The sequence below is a fragment of the Euleptes europaea genome, chromosome 2 (assembly GCF_029931775.1).
Source record: "Euleptes europaea isolate rEulEur1 chromosome 2, rEulEur1.hap1, whole genome shotgun sequence".
Lineage (NCBI taxonomy): Eukaryota > Metazoa > Chordata > Lepidosauria > Squamata > Sphaerodactylidae > Euleptes > Euleptes europaea.
In genome coordinates, this window is record NC_079313.1 from 24023742 (window position 1) to 24043930 (window position 20189).

Sequence of the window (20189 nt, forward strand, 5' to 3'; positions counted from 1 at the left end):
CATAGCACAAGCAGCTACAATCCATACAAAATCAAAACAAAAGCCGCAGGGAGAAAGAATCATGGATTTCCATGTAACATGACTTAACTCTCCTAGCTATATGGAACCCAATTCTCACTTAAAGCCACACACAGAAATTACCCTTACAGCAATGCAGCACCACTTCTGGGCTCCCTTTTTTCCAAATTTAATTAGGATGCTGGGACAGAGGGGAAGCGGTCCTTCCCACAAATCCAAAGCGGATCAATGCCTGTGCTCTGCCAGGAGATAGTCAACCTACCCAGGACTTTGCTGGTGGCAGGGGAGGGTTCCACCTGCCTCAGGATTTCCAGGATGTGTATCTTTTCCTACCTCGTACATGTGCCAGAAACATGGCTGCTATTATCCTGAAACCGTATCTCAACAACTGTGCTTCAGCAACAGGCTGAAAAAGCGGAGAACAACTGGGGAGGAGGGGGATTTGTGTGGGACAAAGACAGCGCCAGGGGAGGATGAGAGTAAAGGAACACAGAGTTCCTCTTCCTCTGTCCTGCTTCCACCAATCATGTACGCATACAAATGTATCCATAATACTGTCGAAGGCTTTCACGGTCAGAGTTCATTGGTTCTTGTAGGTTATCTGGGCTGTGTGACCGTGGTCTTGGTATTTTCTTTCCTGACGTTTCCTGATTAGCACATTACCTTTGATACTTTTTGCAGGACAATGATTCAGCTCAAACCCAACCCCCTTCTGACTATATATATTATGCTTCCTATACACTTGACACTGAGAGACACTGTCCTTCAGTGTTACTCCTCTGAAGATGCCGGCCACAGCTGCTGGCGAAACGTCAGGAAAGAAAATACCAAGACCACGGTCACACAGCCCGGATAACCTACAAGAACCAATATCCATAATACATTTGTGTGCGTGCAGGTATACAACTATCTATGGAAGTCCTCACAACTGGTGGAGGTGTGGATGAAGGATGCAGCTCTCTCTACCATTTCCCCACTACCTCAAATTCTTCACAAGTCCTCACTTCTTGGTTATTGTTACTCAGCCCCACCTAATTTACAAATTATCATCCGTTTTTGATCACTAACAGCCCATTCCTGAGCCACGCTGGCAGGCCGACCCAAAGGCCTTTGGAGGCCGACAAAGGCCTCCACAAGCGCAAGGGCCCACAACGCCGGCACCCGGAAGGCGCAAGCCGGCGTTAGTAGCCCCAGCGCCGGCGTGCAGGCCCGGGCGCCGGTCTCCAGCCGCTGCTGTGGCAGCACACGGGCCGCCACGGCACCCTGGGAGGCGTTCCAGCGCCAACCGGGGGACAGGGTCGGCATTGGTCGGCCTCCTGCGCCGTTTTGGCTCGGGAACGCCCCCCTTTTTTTGCCCTATGAGGGTTGCAAGGTTTTTTGCGCAGGGCGGAGGTTTCGGCAGTGCCGAAACCTCCTTAGGAGGCAACGCCACTGGGTTGCCTCCTAAGCCTGGCGCAGGCATTCCTGTCAGGAATGCGCTGTAAATGTCCTACCTGCAATAGGCACTGCCATGTAGAAAGCTTTGTGAGTTCTCAGACTAGAGAATGTCAAACTGTTTCCAGATTCCTAAGCATGCTCCTCTCTGATGGACTACAACTTGAATCCACTGACATGCTCTACAGCAAAGTTTCTTAAACTGTGCACTGTGACCCCATATGGGGTTGCGTAACTGAATGTGGGGGTCTGAAAAATTTGATTTATTATCAGTAAATGTTTGATTTGTATACCTATTTTATATACCTACATACCCGGGGTTGCATAAAAATTTCTTGGGCAAAAAGAGTTCGCAAGTGGGAAAAGTTTAAGAAGCCCTGCTCTATAGGACACCGTCCCATGAACATGAATTATCAACAGAGTCCACTGTTCATCCATATAATGGGAATCATGATAACTTATCTCACAGGGTTGTTGTGAGGTTACCCAATGAGGGCTCTAAAATGTGTAAATCTTAAGGCTGCAATATTACTATTGCTGATACCAGTGGGACTTGCTTTTCAGAAAAAAATGGATAAAATAGGTTAGTGTAGGCTATACAAATGTTTGCAAAAAAGGTAAATAAGAATAGAAAATGTTCTAATGAACTTTCAGCCATTCTGAAAGCCAATATATTCCTTATTTTCATGGGCCCTAAATGTAGCTGACCAAAGCCTCAGAAGAACACACTAATACCTTTCCAAGAAATAATTAAGGACAAAACGACAGAAGATTGTGCAATTGAATCAGGTTGCTTCCGTGACAAAAACTCGGCACAGGAAGAGGCAAGTATTTATAAAATGGATTTTGAAATAGCAAAACTCTTCTCTTGTCCATGCAGAAGGTTTTTATGTTATCAACATTCTTAGAGGGGCTGACATGCCACTGAACTCAGGGCAGAATACCAAGGGACCTCTCAAATAGCTTTCTTTCTTCCCAGGCTTTTGAGGATTTGCTGAATGATTACTTAGAAGTCACAAACACAAGTGGGGGGAAAGAAGAGGGAAGTAGTAGACAGACCCCTCATCCCTTTCCGCTGCACTCAGCCATCTATGATGCAAAAGAACAGCAAGGAAGGGCTGGGCCAGGGGGGGAGGAGGAGGAGGAGGAGAGTTGGTTTTTCTATGCCGACTTTCTGTACCACTTAAGGAAGAATCAAACCAGCTTACAATCACCTTCCCCTCCCCTCCCCACAACAGACACCCTGTGGGCGAAAACGCATGGTCCCTTTATTCCCTGTTTCAGCCAGGATTCAGCCAGGATCGAACGCACGTTTGGCGAAAACGCATGTGTTCGATCCTGGCTGAATCCTGGCTAAAACAGGGAATAAAGGAGGCTAAAGCAACCATGCGTTTTCGCCCTGTGAGGTAGGTGGGGCTGAGAGAGCTCGAAGAGAACTGTGACTAGCCCAAGGTTACCCAGCTGGCTTTGTGTGTAGGAGTGGGGAAACAAATCTAGTTCACCAGATTAGCCTCCGCCGCTCACATGGAGGAGTGGGGAATCAAACCCGGTTCTCCAGATCAGAGTCCACTGCTCCAAATCACTGCTCTTAACCACTACACCACGCAGAGCAGACAAGAATTAGCTTCTTCCCCCTCTGAACCAAAACTGGGGATTTCCATTACAGCTATTTTAGCAAACCGTGGGACTCTCCACCTAGTACAGGGGTGACTAGCTTAGCATAACTACAAAAGGGTCTCTGCATTTTTCTTGATTCAGTTTGAATTTTGCATAATTATATTTCATCCTGGACTTCCTGCATTTCCTTGACCCCGGAGTTCTGTTTTTTTCATACCCCTAAACAAACTAGCTGCCACTTGAGGATCTACTTATAGCATCTGAGGAAATGGGCTCTAGTCCACGACAGTTTACATTGGAATAAATGTTGTTAGTATTTAAAGTGCCACAAGAGTCCTGTTTACATCTCCCAATACCTTTCTCTCATCTTCTTCCAAAGACTCAGGATAGGCAGACAGGTGAGCCTAGTGATGGCAGTGGGAGGGTAAGACCTCGTTCCTTTCCCAATGCACTTCAGAAACATCAGACTAAAAGAAGGCTAGGGGAGCAGTTTTGCTGCAAAATAGAAAGCTAAAATTCTGCCACGGAGAAAGCCAAATCCTTGCCAAGTAATGCAAATTTTGTTCGTAGAAACTATTTTACAATTGTGGTAATTGTTTTCTATCCAGAAATAATATTTTTTGGAAAAACATCCAATACCACTGGGAGTCTAGAACTCTACATTTTTTGAAAAAAGAGATTTCACAGTGTAATTATGCAAATTCATATAAATTATGTGCTGTGTTTTGATCATTTTCTTTAAAAGTGAACATTTCCACCCCAACCCATGGTTTAGAGTAGGGAAGAGAGGAATAAGACTATGAAGACATATCCACAGATAATAGCTACGTATAAACGGAAATGAGGCCGAGACAACTAGGACTACAGACGAAAGAACTCTGTGACATTGGATGACAGAATACACCTGACTTCTGACCTATTAAGCAGACACCACTTTTCTCTTTTTAAACACTTCTCCAGTTAGGAGGGTTAGAATATTTGTTTCAAATATAGCCCATGGGATTTAACAGCGTGTTAGAGAAAGAACTGGGTGACCCTGGTTTGAATCCCTGCTTTGGCAAGGAAGTTCAGTGCTGACCTCGGGCCTTTGGCAAGGAAGTTCAGTGCAACCTCCAGGTACTAGATGGAGATCTCCTGCTATTACAACTGATCTCCAGCTGATAGAGATCAGTTTCCCTGGAGAAAATGGCCACTTTGGCCACTGGACTCTATGGCATTGAAGTCCCCTCCTCAAACCCCGCCCTCCTCAGGCTCCGCCCCAAAAACCTCCTGCCAGTGGTGAAGAGGGTCCTGGCAACCCTAGGTGTCCCGTGTTCCCCAGCAGCAGCATTCCTGGGAATATTTTGGGTGGGGGAGGGGAGGGGAGGCAAGAAAATTGCACTCCATGGAGTTAAATCCTTCCATCTGTAGTAACGCTCCACTGAATCCAAACTAGAATAAAGCATGCAAATGAATACATGCAAATTGACTTTCAACAATATTTCTAGACACAAAATTTAGGTTTTCTTGCCAAAGAACTTGAAGTTTGGGTGCAGAGAAGCCCTTGCTAAACAATCTCTAACCAAATGTAAACCTTTCAACTCTAGGAGAATTTATTTATTTAAGGAATCCATCTTTTACCCCATTCCTGCTGCGCACACAAGGTCATTTACAAACCAATTTAAAACAGCAAGAACGTCTATACAAACTCTAGAAACAACTATCAAAATAAACACTTTTTAAAAATCCAATAATCAACTCATAAAACATGAATCCTTAGATCATAGGTACTTTAATAAACAGCTTAATCTTGCTTCTTATTCGAAAGTCTAGGAGAAACACTGTCAGAGTACACCTAATAAGCTTCAGCTCCTGGCTCTAAAGGCATCCCTTATTTAGAGCTCCCAACTCCAGTCACCCCATAACTCAAACAATTCTGGGATGAGTTCATTTGCCAGTCACTATATCTCTCATTCTGGTTGAAGCATGGCTTACACAATACAGATAAACAGGTACACATAAACAGATGAAGCTGCCTATACTCAGAACACTGGTCTATCACAGTTGGTTGGAAGGTAGGTAGATAGTGTTTACTGTGTAGTGTCAAAGGCCATTTTAATGCAGTGCCAAAGGCCATCCCAATTAGCACGCACAAAAGGGAACACTGATAAACTGCATCAAATCACCATTGGTGTGACTGTCTACTTTGACTGGCAGCGGCTCTCTCATGAACACACATGAAGCTGCCTTATATTGAATCAGACCCTTGATCCTTCGAAATCAATACTGTCCACTCAGACCGGCAGCGGCTCTCCAGGGTCTCAGGTACAGGTCTTTCACATCGCCTACTTGCCTAGTCCCTTTAACTGGAGATGCCAGGGATTGAACCTGGGACCTTCTGCATGCCAAGCAGATGCTCTACCACTGAGCCACAGCCCCTCCCCTTACTTTACCATTTGTCTCACCACACTAGGAAGCCTGCCCAAAATACATCAGCTGACCTTACCTCCCTCTGCTTGCCCTCCTGCCATGCCTTCTGAAACACCTCTTAGATACTAACTTCATGCATCCTTTTGGCCACAAAACCTTGCTGCCTGTGTCTTGTCCAACATTAAACAGATCTCCTGTTTAACTTCATGCATCCTTTTGGCCACAAAACCTTGCTGCCTGTGTCTTGTCCAACATTAAACAGATCTCCTGGGTAGGTACCCCATACTTAGTAATGCCTTAAACTGAAGTGACAGAATGGATGAACATGGAATCCTTGGTCTGCTCCAATGCACATGTCATGGTGAGAAAAAAAATGTTTTGTTTCCTGCGTACCTTTCCAAGGAATGCAGATGATGCTGTATTTTAAAAGGAAGTCTTAGCCTAGTATTTCTGTACCTGTAATGCTGATTTGTGCTGATAAAGAAGAGGGAACAGTAGGGACACAGTAAAGGATGATGAAGTGTTTGTTTTACTCACTTCCTGGACTTTCCCTCGGTGGTTTCTGCCACGTGGTATCCAGGCTTGCATTTGTATCGGCAGATGGAACCAACATCATGGTTCCCTTGCAGGCATCGGGGCAGCAGCAGTTTAGCATTGGCGACTGGCTGTGGAGGGTCACACTCTAACTTGCAGTAAGCTTCTGGGAGTGACCAGAGGCCATCCTCCAGGCAGGTCAGCCACTGACTCATTCCTAACTCCAAGAGAGAGAGAGAGAGAAAGAAACAGAGCCCATTCAAACAGAATTATGTAGGACCACCATGAGTTGCACCTCACCCTGGTTTTTCCCAACCCTCACCCCCCCCTTCTCTGTGCCAGATGAGGAATGTTGGATACAACATTTTACCTGGCCAACATCACACTAATTTCCTAGAAGGTCACACAATTAAGGGCCTAACAGCATATTATGTTTTCCCCAGGGGTATTCCAAATTCAGGTAAAGAGATGTGTTCTGGGATTCTGTAATTCCCAGGTACTCACATTGCAGTGCATCAGGAAAAGGTATTCCCTACATACCATTTTCCTTACCTGAAATGGCCCAGTTAGGGTTGCCAACCTTCAGGTGGTGGCTGGAGATCTCCCGCTATTATAACTGATCTCCAGGCGACAGAGGTCAGTTCCCCTGGAGAAAATGGCTGCTTTGGCCACTGGACTCTATGGCATTGAAGTCCCTCCCCTCTCCAAACCCCGCTCTCCTTAGGCTCCACCCCCAAAATCTCCAGGTATTTCCCAACCCGGAGCTGGCAACCCTAGGCCCAGGGCAGCCACTATTTCTCCTACTGGGAACTCAAGATATACTGATGGGCTACACATTATGTTTCCCAAATGGGGAAAACAGCAGTTCCCTGGGGCCATTTCAGGTCAGGAAAAGAGCAGGAGGGGGCTAAGTCTCCTCTCCCCACAGCCCCAATCCTAATCAGACCACTCCATTCCAGGAAAAATGCAGAGCTTCAGAAGACATCTCTTCATCTAACCCAGGGACATCCCAGGGGGAAATGCAATGTATAGTTAGTCCCTTATAAGAAGCAAAGTTCACTCACAGTCTGGGATGGGAAATGGGCCAGTAGTGAATCCTGTACCAGGGTTGTCAGCTCCAGGTTGGGAAATAACTAAAGATTTTTGGGGTGGAGCCTGAAAAGGGCAGGGTTTGTGAGGGGAGGGGCTTCAATGCCATAGAGTCCAATTGCCAAAGTGGCCACTTTCTCCTGGTGAACTGGTCTCTATCAGCTGGAGATCAGTTGTAATAGCGGGAGATCTCCAGCTACCACCTGGAGGTTGGCAACCCTAACCAGGTCTTACCCTGCTGAAACCCTTCCCTTCAAGAAATAAGAGCCTCCTCCTGGAGGCCTCTGCTTCACCACATAGACTTCATTTCAAAGATGCCTCTGCATTTTTTGAACCCAATCAGTACCAGGCTCCCTTGGTATTCCCAAGCTGCTAGGGGTCACTGGCGTGAAGGTATAGAGACTAGGGAATCTGCCCAACTGGGAGCTTCCAGCACCCACAGATCCCAGAAACTGGCTGTAGTAACAGTTAGGCCTTTTATTGGAAAAAGTGGATGTCTGCCCAAATAGAAACCCAGAGGCCTCTTTAGGGAAATACCCACTTCCAAGTTCCCCAGGTCTATTCATCATGTCACTAGTGGTTGCCAGAAATTTAATTCTGGTAACTAGCAGGGAAAGTCTCCAATATTCCCTGCAACAAAGGAATTTTTGTTTAAACCAACTGCTAACACAGGGAGACAGACAGGCCTGTATCCTATCACTCGGTTCAACAAAATTTGAAGCCTTCCCACAGCATAAGTGGATCTTCTAACCCTACGGTACTGCCTCCCCACCAGGGAGAAATCCCTATTTCTGGCATTTGGATCACTGCCCTGCAACAGTGACCACAGAATTATCACTAAGGAGAATTTCTCAAGGCAACATTTGGCTTCAGCCACCATTAAAACGTAAGAAAACATATACAGTTAAGAGGTAAATGAGAGGCTGCGGAGGAGAGGTAGTTCCTCCGTGCACTGATTTCCTGGGACAGTTTTGTGGGCTCTGTTTGAGGAACCACATTCAGACACACACAATGTCTAGATAACATGATACAGTTTGGTCACACACAACAACACACTGCACAAGAAACAACAGCTTGGAAGGATGCGAAAAGCACATGGAACCACTTGGAATGCTGCACCAAAGCAGCAAAGGGGTGACTCTGTTGGTGCCTCCAGTGTTTTTAGATAGATAAAGAATTCATCTGTTACGACAATATCAGAACCCATTATTTGATATGTAATATTTGGCCCAGGCTAGCTTGACCTTGTCAGGTCTCGGAAGCTAAGCAGGGTTAGCCCTGGTTAGTATTTGGATGGGACACCTCCAAGGAAGTCCAGGGTTGCTGTGCAGAGGCAGGCAATGGCAAACCACCTCTGTCTGTCTCTTGCCTTGGAAACCCTTCGGGGTCACCATATGTCAGCTGTGACTTGACGGCACTTCCCACCACCAATACACAGAATGTGAGCATCTATAGTCCCTGGCCATTTCAACAATACCCACATGCTTGGGAAGGGGGACTTTTGACATTCGGGGTCACTGAAAAGTCAGCTATCGCCATTGGCTAGTATAAATTGGGAAGGGGGTATTTGATGATAAAACAGTGCCAGCAAGATGTAGCTTCCAGCTTCCATATCATCTCCTTGTAAGAACATAAGAAAGGCCCTTCTGGATCAGACCAAGGCCCATCAAGTCCAGCAGCCTGTTCACACAGTGGCCAACCAGGTGCCTCTAGGAAGCCCACAAACAAGACGGCTGCAGCAGCACCATCCAGCCTGTGTTCCACAGCACCTAATATATCCGGCATGCTCCTCTGATCCTGCAGAAAATAGGCATGCATCATGACTTGTATCCATTTTATCATATGTGGTGGACTTGTGATAAAGCTAAAGAATTTTCGGACATGATATACTATGACATTGATATTACAGAATAATATACCTAAATCACCAGAGTTGATGCTACTTAGTATAATACCAGACACTATTTTAACTCAAAGAACTTTTTTGATTTATGCAACCACAGCTGCAAGATTGCTGTACGCAGCTAAATGGAAAACGACTGACATTCCAGAAAAAAGAGACTGGATACTGAAAATGCTAGAATTAGTGGAAATGGCAAAATTAACTGCATTGATAAACCAAAGAGACAATGAACAGTTTATGGGAGAATGGGAGGTATGGAGAATTTATTGTGAACATGAATTACATTTAGGGAAATTAGAAGGTTACACACTGAATTGACCCATTAGGTATTCTCTGATGACTAGCTATTAGATTTTTGTTTAATATTAGGGTCAATACTATAAACGTAAGAAATACATTAATCTATTTTGAAGCAGAGGGAGGGGACGGGGAAGTCACTGTTTAATTCATTACTATGTATTTTTAACAACATTACAGAGATACTCTTTTATGATTGTTATTACAACAGTTGTTAAATGGATGTTAAATTTACTTTTTTTGAAAATAATAAAAATTTTATTAAAAAAATGACTAGTATCCATTTTAACTAATAGCCATGAGTACCCCTTTCCTCCATGAATATGTCCACTCCCCCCTTAAAGCCTTCTAAGTTGGAAGCCATCACCACATCCTGGGGCAGGGAGTTCCACAATTTAACTATGCATTGTGTGAAAAAATACTTCCTTTTATCTGTTTTGAATCTGTCACCCTCCAGCTTCAACAGATGACCTCACGTTCTAGTATTATGGGAGAGGGATAAAAACTTCTCCCTGTGCACTCTCTCCAAACCATGCATAATTTTATAGACCTCTATCATGTCTCCCCTTAGCCGCCTTCTTTCCAAGCTAAACAGCCCTAAGTGTCTTAACTGCTCCCCATAGGACAGTGGCAATTCAACAAACAGTGGAACCAAATCTCCAACCTGCATCCCACAAATACAAAATTAGATGGAATGCCCACGAGATTAACCTTCTAGAACAGCAGAGGGCTTGTTGAAACTTCAGCTGGGCACCTTATTAAACATCTATCACACTTATTATTGAATAATATAAGGAGGTTGTTCCGGTTTTTGAGAACACAGAAATACCACCACGAGTCAAGACATCACTGATTTCTTTTAAAATATCCTTTTCGCTTCCAACAAACTAGACTTTCATGCCTCCCTCTACAGAGGGCACTTTCTCATCTTCCCCACAGATCCCTGAGCGATTATCTATTTGCATACTTTTATTCATTTATATCCTGATCTTCTCCCCAGTTTCCACACTCAGAAACTGTTCTCCCCTCCTCCATTCTCACACAACAGTCCTGTGAAGCAGACCTAGCTGAGAGTTTGTGACAGGCCCAAGGTCACTCAGCAAGCTTCCATAGCAGAAGTGGGGAATGTGAACCCAGGATCTAGTCCAGGATCTAGTCCAACACTCTACTACACCACATTGGCTCTCTATTGCACAGGTCATCAGAGGGAAGATGAGAACGCTCCCGCTGGAAATGTAACGATTAGACGGGGAATACGGGCAGAATTTTCAAGTGCTTGGGTTGCCCTGCAAAGTCATCCTTAAAAAAAAATCCTCCTCAAAAGCCAGAGACATACCTTGAAGCTTAGCTGGTTTGACGCAGGAGAAGAAGCATCGCTTCAAGAAGGTGGTCCCTTTAGGGCAGGAGAACTCAGCATAAAGCACGTTCGACTGGTCAGGAAACTGGCAGTCAACAGGGGCACACGTCACAGATCTGTCCCACTGCCCAGAACTGCAAGTCAGCAGGATTTCTTTCTAAGAAATAAATTTTAAAAAAAGGACTACTAGTTTCTACTGATGGGATTACAGAGCGCTGTTGCAATCTGAACACCGCCCGTAGTTTAGCACCTCATTTTAACAGGTAACAAACTTTGAGAGTTGTACTGGAGAAGAGTGATCAGCAATGACTCCACCCACTGACTCACAAAGTACACAACACATTTTAAGGAATTTTTAAATGAGTATTTTAATGAGTCAGGTTGGGCTTCTCTATAGAACTTGCAGGTGTAAAGAGAGAAATACCACCCCCAGGACTGTTTTGGTTCAGAAAACTGGAATGGGGCGGGAAGGATCTCATCCCATTTTCGGCTCTCTTGAATGTCACTTTTCCAGCATTTTTTTCCTGCTGTGCCACTGCAGATTTTTTGGGAGCATTTTAATTTCATTTTTTATGTTTTAAAGGCATGATTTTCATTTTCATGGAACTTCACAGAGTTGGTATCGTTTGAAGAATTTGTTTCAGGCAAAGTTTCCATGTTCAGGACTACTGGGTGTAAGGTGAGGAAGAAAGGAGGGCCAGCAGAAGCTCAACAGTGGCAGCTAGCCTGGCTATAGGTTCCTGCTTTCCCTCACTGGAGCAGAGGCAGTAGGAGAAGCAAGGGAGGAGGAGGAAGAGAGAGAGAGCAGACTGCTCCTGGTCTGCCACAGGCCTATAAAAAGCCACTTTGGCACCGGTCTGGCAGCTGTAGGAATGACACAACAATTCACGCAGCTTCTTTTAGACATGAGGTAGACCAACCTTTTTCACCACTGGTAGACCTAGCCTCAATCCCTGCAAGAGGCAGTGAGAGCGGTTCTGTCCTCCCTCCAGCAGCTGCCAGACCAGAACCAAATGCAGTAGTTCAAAGAGCCACGGCAGGATCGGCTACCCAGGGAGAGCCTGAACCTGCAACCCAACTGATAAGATCTTGGGAAGTTCTTTCAGTCAATCTGATGCTTGAGCCCATTAAAGGAGTGCTGGCTCCAAAGGCTGGGTTCTAATTCTGCTCCCAGACAGCCTGGAGTTCGAATCTACCCCGTTGCCTATCCTTAGCCATTCATTCTGAATTGTCCCTGCTTGTTTATATGCCTCCTTTCTGCTGTGACAAGTAACTTTCTAAACTATGTGTTGACATTCTGCTTTTCACTCCCCCGCCCCCAAGATAATGAATGCATGGATATAAAAACACAATTTAGATTACAGATCCTGCGGGACACTCTGTTAGATCTGTAATTCTGTAGTTCTTGTGAGTTAATGTGAACCCAAGTCAAGGCAAAGCAGGAAGAAACATCGACCTATAGTCCATATTAACACTGATGCATGTGTGTGTGTAAAGTGCCTTCAAGTCGCAGCCGATTTATGGCGACCCCTTTTGGGGTTTTCATGGCAAGAGCCTAACAGAGGTGGTTTGCCAGTGCCTTCCTCTGCACAGCAACCCTGGTATTCCTTGGTGGTCTCCCATCCAAATACTAACCAGGGCTGACCCTGCTTAGCTTCTGAGATCTGATGCTTAGCATAGTAATAACAATACAGCATCACACACCTATTATCTCTATAATCCAGCCCTGTAAGGTTTGATGCTAATGAGTAGCATCCCGAGATGGTATAACTGTGAGCTAAACAGTCATTTGCCTAAAACCACCTGGTGATTCTGTGGCAGAAGCAAATTCATAGACTAGTCTCCTAGGCTGGATGGAAAGCAGCATGGTATAGCCCGATCTTGTCAGACCTCGGAAGCTAAGAAGGGAGACCTCCAAGGAAGGCTCTGCAGAGGAAGGCAATGACAACCCACCTATGCTTAATCATTTATCTTTAAATCCCCTTGCTGGGGTTGCCATAAGTCTGCCGCGACTTGTTGGCACTTTACACGCCCAGTCTCCTAGGCCCACTAATTGGGAGGGGCTGTGGCTCAGCAGAAAAGTATTTTTTATTCTTTTATTTACACCCATTTTTCTCCCAAGGGAGAAAACAGCTAACATCATTCACCTCTCCTCCATTTTATCCTCACAACAATCCCATAAGGTAGGTAAGGCTGAGAGTGTGTGACTGGCCCAAGGACACCCACCTGTTTAGCATGAAGAAGTTCCCAGGCTAAATACCCTCCATCTCCAGTTAAAAGGGTTGGCTTGTAGGTGATGTGAAAGACCCCTGCCAGAGACCCTAAAGAGCTATTCTACTCAGAGTTGACAGTACTGACCTTGGCAGACCAATGGTATGACTCATCAGAAGGCAACTTCATATGTTCTTGTGAGCAAAGATCCATTAAACCCTTCTAATGGGCCACTAGCATACTTAATGTTACTTCAAAGACTGACCTGGTCTAATGCATTACTAAATAAAAGTAACATGCCAAAGGAACCAAGATCTGATGAATGGCTGGAGCTCAGCAGTAGAGCATTATCTTGGCATGCAAAAGGTCCCAGGTTCAATGCCTGTTATCTCCAGCTAAAAGGATCTGGTAGAATGTGATGGGAAAGACCTCTGCCTGAGACCCTGGAAAGCAGCTGCCAATCAAAGTACACCAAGCTGACCTTGAGAGACCAACGTCTAACTCAGAGTAAGGCAGCTTCATGTGTTCATCTGGCACAAAGAGAACCCAATTCCTTCATTCCAAAGTCTAATCAGTACACAGTTATCACTGGTAGAAGTTGTTCCATATTCTAGCCCTAATATTTTGGGGAGGGGTTTGTGTGTGCCAAACCCTGAAATATTTTCAGCAATGAAGGACGTGGCGGCTGGAGGAAACGTGTAGGGAAAAGCAGGGTAATCAAGAACTGGGATCACAGAGAAGAAACCATGGCTACATGGGACACCAAAGCTACACAACTGAATACTGGAATGTCTGCAAACACCATATGGCTAAGTGCAATCCTGTGGATTTCAATGGGCTTGTACTGGCAAAATGCTGCTTTGACAAGCATTGTACATGTCTTCCAACACATCCTTACAACCACAAAGCCTACGAATTTTCCTTCCCTTAAAATCTGCTCTCTATGTAGGATGCCAAACGTTGTAGTCCACCTCTACCTCCCAGGGTCTCCCTCACACAGTCCCTTGCACAGGCAGCCGCTTCTGTCCTTAAGCCCATGTAAAGTTTTTTTTCTACACTCCACAGGCACTCCCCCACACACACACACACAAAGCTGAGCCATCAAAACCATTCTACTACTACATAAGAACATAAGAAAAGCCGTGATGGATCAGACCAAGGCCCATCAAGTCCAGCAGTCTGTTCACCCAGTGGCCAACCAGGTGCCTCTAGGAAGCCCCCAAACAAGACGACTGCAGCAGCACCATCCTGCCTGTGTTCCACAGCACCTAAGATAATAGGCATGCTCCTCTGATCCTGGAGAGAATAGATATGCATCATGACTAGTATCCATTTTAACTAGCAGCCATGAATACCCCTTTCCTCCATGACCATGTCCACTCCCCCCTTAAAACCTTCCAAGTTGGCAGCCATCACCACATTTTGGGGCAGTGAGTTCCACAGTTTAACTATGCATTGTGTGAAAAAATACTTCTTTTTATTTGTTTGGAATCTCTCACCCTCCATCTTCAGCAGATGACCCCGCATTCCAGTATTATGGGAGAGGGAGAAAAACTTCTCCCTGTGCACTCTCTCCAAACCATGCATAATTTTATAGACCTCTATCATGACTCCCCTCAGCTGCCTCCTTTCCAAGCTAAACAGCCCTAAGTGTTTTAACCGCTCCTCATAGGGCAATTGCTCTAGTCCCCTAATCATTTTGGTTGCTCTTTTCTGCACCAACTGACCGTGTCCCTCAGCAGCTAGGATGTTTATGAACATTCCATCCTGCCTCGTCAGCTCAGCCAATAGGCAGATGCTGGAGGTTTCTCTGCTGCCACCATAATCATTGTCAATGCACCCCTTAATGCAATTCTCTTAAGTGCTGAATGATACAGATATTCAGAGGGAAAGCAACATGACCGGATTTGACGAAGTTGTGCTGACACAACCTATTAGAAAGGCCAATCTGCTGCAACAGTTTAAAACTCGCTGTTGGTGGGAGCGTATAGGGAATGACTTTGTCACAGCTCCATCCACTCACCTGTCCTGGGCGGAGCATTTGCCCCTGGCTGGCGTGGAGGACAAACCCTTTTTCACAGGTAACAAAGCACTGTGTGAGCCCCTGGCTGCTGGGGGCACACTTGACCATAGCAGCATGATGGATAAATGGCAGCCCACAGCTGCCTTTCTCTCCGCAGGTATTTGGCGTGCAACTGTAGGGGGAAGGAGACAGAAAAAGAAGGGGAAAGAAGAGGGAATCTCAATGCAAATTCTCACATTGCAGAAGGAGCAGCATTCTGTTCAGTGCCACAACAAAACAAAGTGGACCCTTCGAGGAATGACAGCGCCATCCCAATGCAGAGTTGTGTGTGTGTGTAAAGTGCCTTCAAGTCGCAGTCAACTTATGGCGACGCCTTTAGGGGTTTTGATGGCAAAAGACTAACAGAGAGGTGGTTTGCCAGTGTCTTCCTCTGCACAACAACCCTGGTATTCCTTGGTGGTCTCCCATCCAAATACTAACCAGGGCTGACCCTGCTTAGCTTCTGAGATCTGACGAGATCAGGCTAGCCTGGGCCATTCAGTTCAGGGCAATGCGGAGTTACGCCCTTCTAAATCCATTGTACGTCTGCCAAGACAAAACAGGACCTCAACGACAGCTTCTCCCATGGTTGATTTTGTAATGGAGCAGCAGAGGAAGAAGAACGTCCTGAACAAGGAATCAATCTGTATTTTGCTGAATAGCTGGACCCACGCAGCTGGCACTGATTCTGCTGGTCTAACTGCTAGATTAGCATGGATCACAATAAGGTCTGACATAGTTCTTGTGGGGCCGCTCTGCACATTCTACAGTAGCAGGAACAGAATAAATCTGAATGACTCACACTCATTCTCTCTGTGCTCCCAAGCATTGTGAAAGGAACCTTCTCTACCACTGTTATGTCTCTGACCTTAGTTTAGGGCTTTAAGTTCAGGATTGGAAAACACCTGGAGATTTTGGTTGTGGAGCCTGGGGAGCGCTGGGTTTGGGGAGGGGAGAGACCTCAGCAAGGCAGGATGCCACAGAGCCCACCCTCCAAAGCAGCCATTTCCTCAGGGGACTGATTTTGGTCATCTGGAAATCAAGTGTCATGGCGGAAGATCTCCAGGTGCCACCTGGAGGCTGGCAGCCCTAACTTAGCCTCACCTGCTACCTCCTGCCTGGTACATACCCATAGTAGAAGCCTAGGTTGAACCGCATGGATTTTTAGTTATTCATGCACCATTTCCCTCCCCTTTGGGGACCCAAACCTTACTACATCCATTGTCCTCCCCTCCTCCATTTTATCCACACAACACCGCCTGCAGCACTCAAACGCAATCCGGTGTACATTTTATATGGGGGAAACTGAATGTTGTAGAGTTTTAAAGTTTGTGTTGAACTGGTCTTTTGACCGCAATAAATGATTTTGATTTGATTTTGATTTGACTTCCCAGGTTTCCTCTCTGCCTGGAAGAGCTGACAAGGCCCCAAGACAGGCCCTGCACATCTTGTGTACTACAAATGGTGAAAAATCCAGAGCCCCATTCCAGAATTTAATGAGCCATTACCCAAACGCCACTGATTTATGCCTCTCCCGCCTCCTTCAAAATCCACATTTCCTTTTAGTGTTCAGTGCTACATGTGACACAGAGCATTCCTTCTGTGGCTTGGTTTTGGTTAATTTTGGACTGGTGGGCTCTTGCAATTCCCTAAACTGTTGCTCTGTGAATTTTGTTAAATCCAACGGATCCCTGGCACGTCCCCTTCCCCCTCCCATGCCGTATTTGCTTTAAACATGTGGGTTACTCACTAAGAGCAAGTGAGCCTTTTACCCTGAAGTAGCCTAAAAAAATGTTATCTGCACTATTGATTTTTTTTCCTGAATGAAAAAGAACAGATTATGCCCATGAAATCGCCTTAGAAACACTCATTAATAAGTCATAAAGAGAAGACCAGCTCACCCCCATTAATTCTAGGAAAGAGCCATGAGGGGGGGAAATGCTATAAAAAGCCTGTGCCTCAAAATTCAGAAGTAGTTATAAACCCATCACAGAGTTGAATAACTCTTGTGGCTTCACAAAGATATGCAGAGACAGAGAGACTGAAGAGGGCAAACTAGAAGAACAGAAGGAAAAACATTATTTATGAGGGGAAAATAGTACTACAATACGAACACTGGAGGTATCAGGGATAGGAGAGGGGAGGAAAATGGCAGGGTAAATTGACAAAGGGGAGCGGAACCACCGAATGATGCCTTTTACCCTTAAGTAAAGAAATGTTATCTGCACCACTGATTTTCTGAATGAAAAGGAAGATATTATAACAACCCATGAGTTTTAGAAACATTCATTAATAAAAGTCATAAAGAGAAGACCCAGAATTTTAGGAATTTAGATCACACCAAAGGTCTACCGGGACAGATCCTTTTCTTAGAACTGAGGGGACTCACACCATCTCTTATGATTTAAAAAAATGTGTGGTATATTGTTAACTTTATTAATAATTTAATTCTATTTGCTGTTCAAGTTCTTAAATTATGCTGTGTTTCAATGGTTTAACTGCTATCCATGAAAAGGTACATAGCAAGTAAATAGAACGCATACTTGAGGTTCTGTTAATCTTTTACTTTGCTGTGATTGGCAACATGCATGTTCTCTGTCTTGCTACATCATGTTTTGTTTTTCCCCACTTATTTGTGCTAAATCTTATTTCAGCTGAAGCCGTAACTGCAACACAAGTGTGCTAATCCAAAACATTCAATTACCTGTATTTCTCGTGGCTGCGTCCCTCATTTTCCGGGAGGCAGTTGCTCGGGTTGGAAGGGTATGAGGAAGAATGCGTCCGCAGGGCCACCGCAGAGATGGCCACAAGAAGAGAGGAGAAGGTGAACACAGCCGAGCGGATTTGGTGAACTGCAAGGCTGTCCGTTATGTTGATAACCAGTGGATTCTGCTGACACGATAGCTCGTATGTTGCTGGAGGCGATTAAGGAACAAAAGAGAGCTTTTAGGTGACGCAGAAATCCCCATAAATCCATAGCATTAACTGGTTCCTCTGAAGTGAAGGTTTCGAAGGCCTTTGATGCAGGGACATTTCCCCACGGTCATCCCTGCCGACTGCTTCAGGGCTTCCTTTTGACTATGCATGCGTTATCCACTCATCAGAGGTCACCTCGTTCTCCCAGTGTGTTTAGCCCACATTGTTCAGATTCTGGCTAAAACAGCATCTGGAAAATACGGGCAAAATGTGCAGGGACAGTGAGGTGACCTATGATGGGCGGAAAAGGCATGCATAATCAAAAGGAAGCCCCGAAGCAGTCAGCGGGGGTGACAGCAGGGAAATGACCCTGCATAAAAACCCTAAAACATACTAAAAAAAAAAAAAAACCCTGGAGTTCCTCAGAAGCTTACCAAAGGTTCCTTCAACAAAAGCATCAGTGATGGCTGCTTTTGTGAAAAGCAACCTGCATACCACTTTCTCAGTAACATAAAGCTGCAGGAGAGAATTCAGTATGATCTAGCGCACTTGACTGATAGTGAGACCTAAAAGGCCAGGCCGCTGTAATACATGAAACAAGGGCCTGCTGTAGAATATACGCATTTGTTTAATACATTGACAATCTGCCTTTCTCACTGAGAATGCACACCAGAGTTCTTTGTAGTGCAACCAGGAATTCCCTGGCAGAGGTTTACAGGGTTCTTCCGCTAATAAATCCACACAGAAAGGGTTCTGCAAAGGCAAAAAAATGTGAAACCCAGCACTCTGAATGAACAGGAGGTCAATATGGTGCCACTAATGTAACAAGTTCTTCGTGAAAATCCTTCTGCTCCCAGATAGAAAATAACTAAGATCTGTAACAGACTAGCAGAAACTCCACTGCTCAAAGGACAGACTGCAGGGAAGGAATCGAATGTCTGTATGATTTCATATGTTATATACTCTGAGAGTACACAAATTAATGTGTAACAGAGAACATTGTAATCCAGACTTTTCCTTTCATATGTTTTGTAGGCGCAAGTCTTTTATGCATGGGAGTTTTACCTGGGGTTCGAGGCTCTCTTGATCCACACTTTTCTGTTCCGAATCCTAAAAATGCTATGCATGTTGTTGTTTGCCCTGGAGAAAGTCCTAGGGTTTCCAGAGTACTGTAGAATCACCAGCAAAAATCTGGAAGCATCTGAGTCCCCAATGCTTGAAAACATTGCTTTGTAATTGGCTGCAGTGTTTACTGTGAGGGGAAAAGTCACACACACCCCAGCAAACCTCTCCTGCACTTTGGCTTATGCATGGAAATGGGGATGATTTGACCTGGGCTGATCTCAGGGGAGACTGAAGAATGATGTTACAACAGGATCGGAAAGACCTGGACATTGCTCGGGCTGGGCGCAAAATCATCTCTAAGGGACAGAAAACTCACGCATAACCCCAATGAAAAAATGAGTCAGACCAGCGAAGAAAGTAAGCCAAAGTGTCCATGCATAAAAAACCAAGGAGGGTTTTTTTGGGGGGTGGGGGAGCCTTCCAACATAACCACCTTGAAAACCTTTTAGGTTAGACTACTGAGGAATGAAATGTTTTTAACCAATCAATAAATAAGCATTTGAGTCTCCATCGGCAGTCTGAAATGGTGGAGCTCATTAATAGACATATCTCCTGGGGTTTCTGCTTCCACAGCCTTGGACTAGCCCCATTAGCTTTGTTTCCATCCGTGTGCACACATTCTTCTTTGATTCTACTGTTGCCACTGGTCACACAGATTTTACAGGGTTTTGATAATACAGTCTTAAGCAGAGTTATACCTTTTTAAGTCCAGTGAAATCAGTGGTTGTAGAAGGGTATCAATCTGCTTGTAAAACAAAACAAAGCCCTACAAAACCTATTTAAAGGTAAAGGTCCCCTGTGCAAGCACCGGGTCATTCCTGACCCATGGGGTGACGTCACATCCTGACGTTTACTAGGCAGACTTTGTTTATGGGGTGGTTTGCCAGTGCCTTCCCCAGTCATCTTCCCTTTACCCCCAGCAAGCTGGGTACTCATTTCCCCAACCTTGGAAGGATGGAAGGCTGAGTCAACCTTGAGCCGGCTACCTGAAACCGACTTCCGTTGGGATCGAACTCAGGTCATGAACAGAGCTTGGACTGCAGTACTGCAGCTTACCACTCTGCGCCACAGGGCTCCTATTTACCAAACCTATTTACCAGAAGCTAAAGCATGATCAGTGTTCACACCATGAACAATGGGCCTTCTTTCAAACCATGTTCAACTCTACAAGAAGGACGCTGTAAAGAAAGGAAGGAACAGATGCTGCTGCCTACAGC

General features: G+C 45.2%; 1 protein-coding gene across 1 annotated transcript in view; it reads right to left on the reverse strand.

Annotated features, from left to right (window-relative positions):
* The window catches only part of PAPPA2 (pappalysin 2), a 153570-nt gene that overhangs the window by 49698 nt on the left and 83683 nt on the right, over positions 1-20189 (reverse strand). The window contains exons 13-16 of the mRNA XM_056844705.1: positions 17636-17846; positions 14893-15064; positions 10638-10815; positions 6016-6229 (exon numbers count right to left, since the gene is read on the reverse strand). Of these exons, the coding sequence (XP_056700683.1) occupies positions 6016-6229; positions 10638-10815; positions 14893-15064; positions 17636-17846 (775 nt within the window). The remainder of the gene's footprint in view (positions 1-6015; positions 6230-10637; positions 10816-14892; positions 15065-17635; positions 17847-20189) is intronic.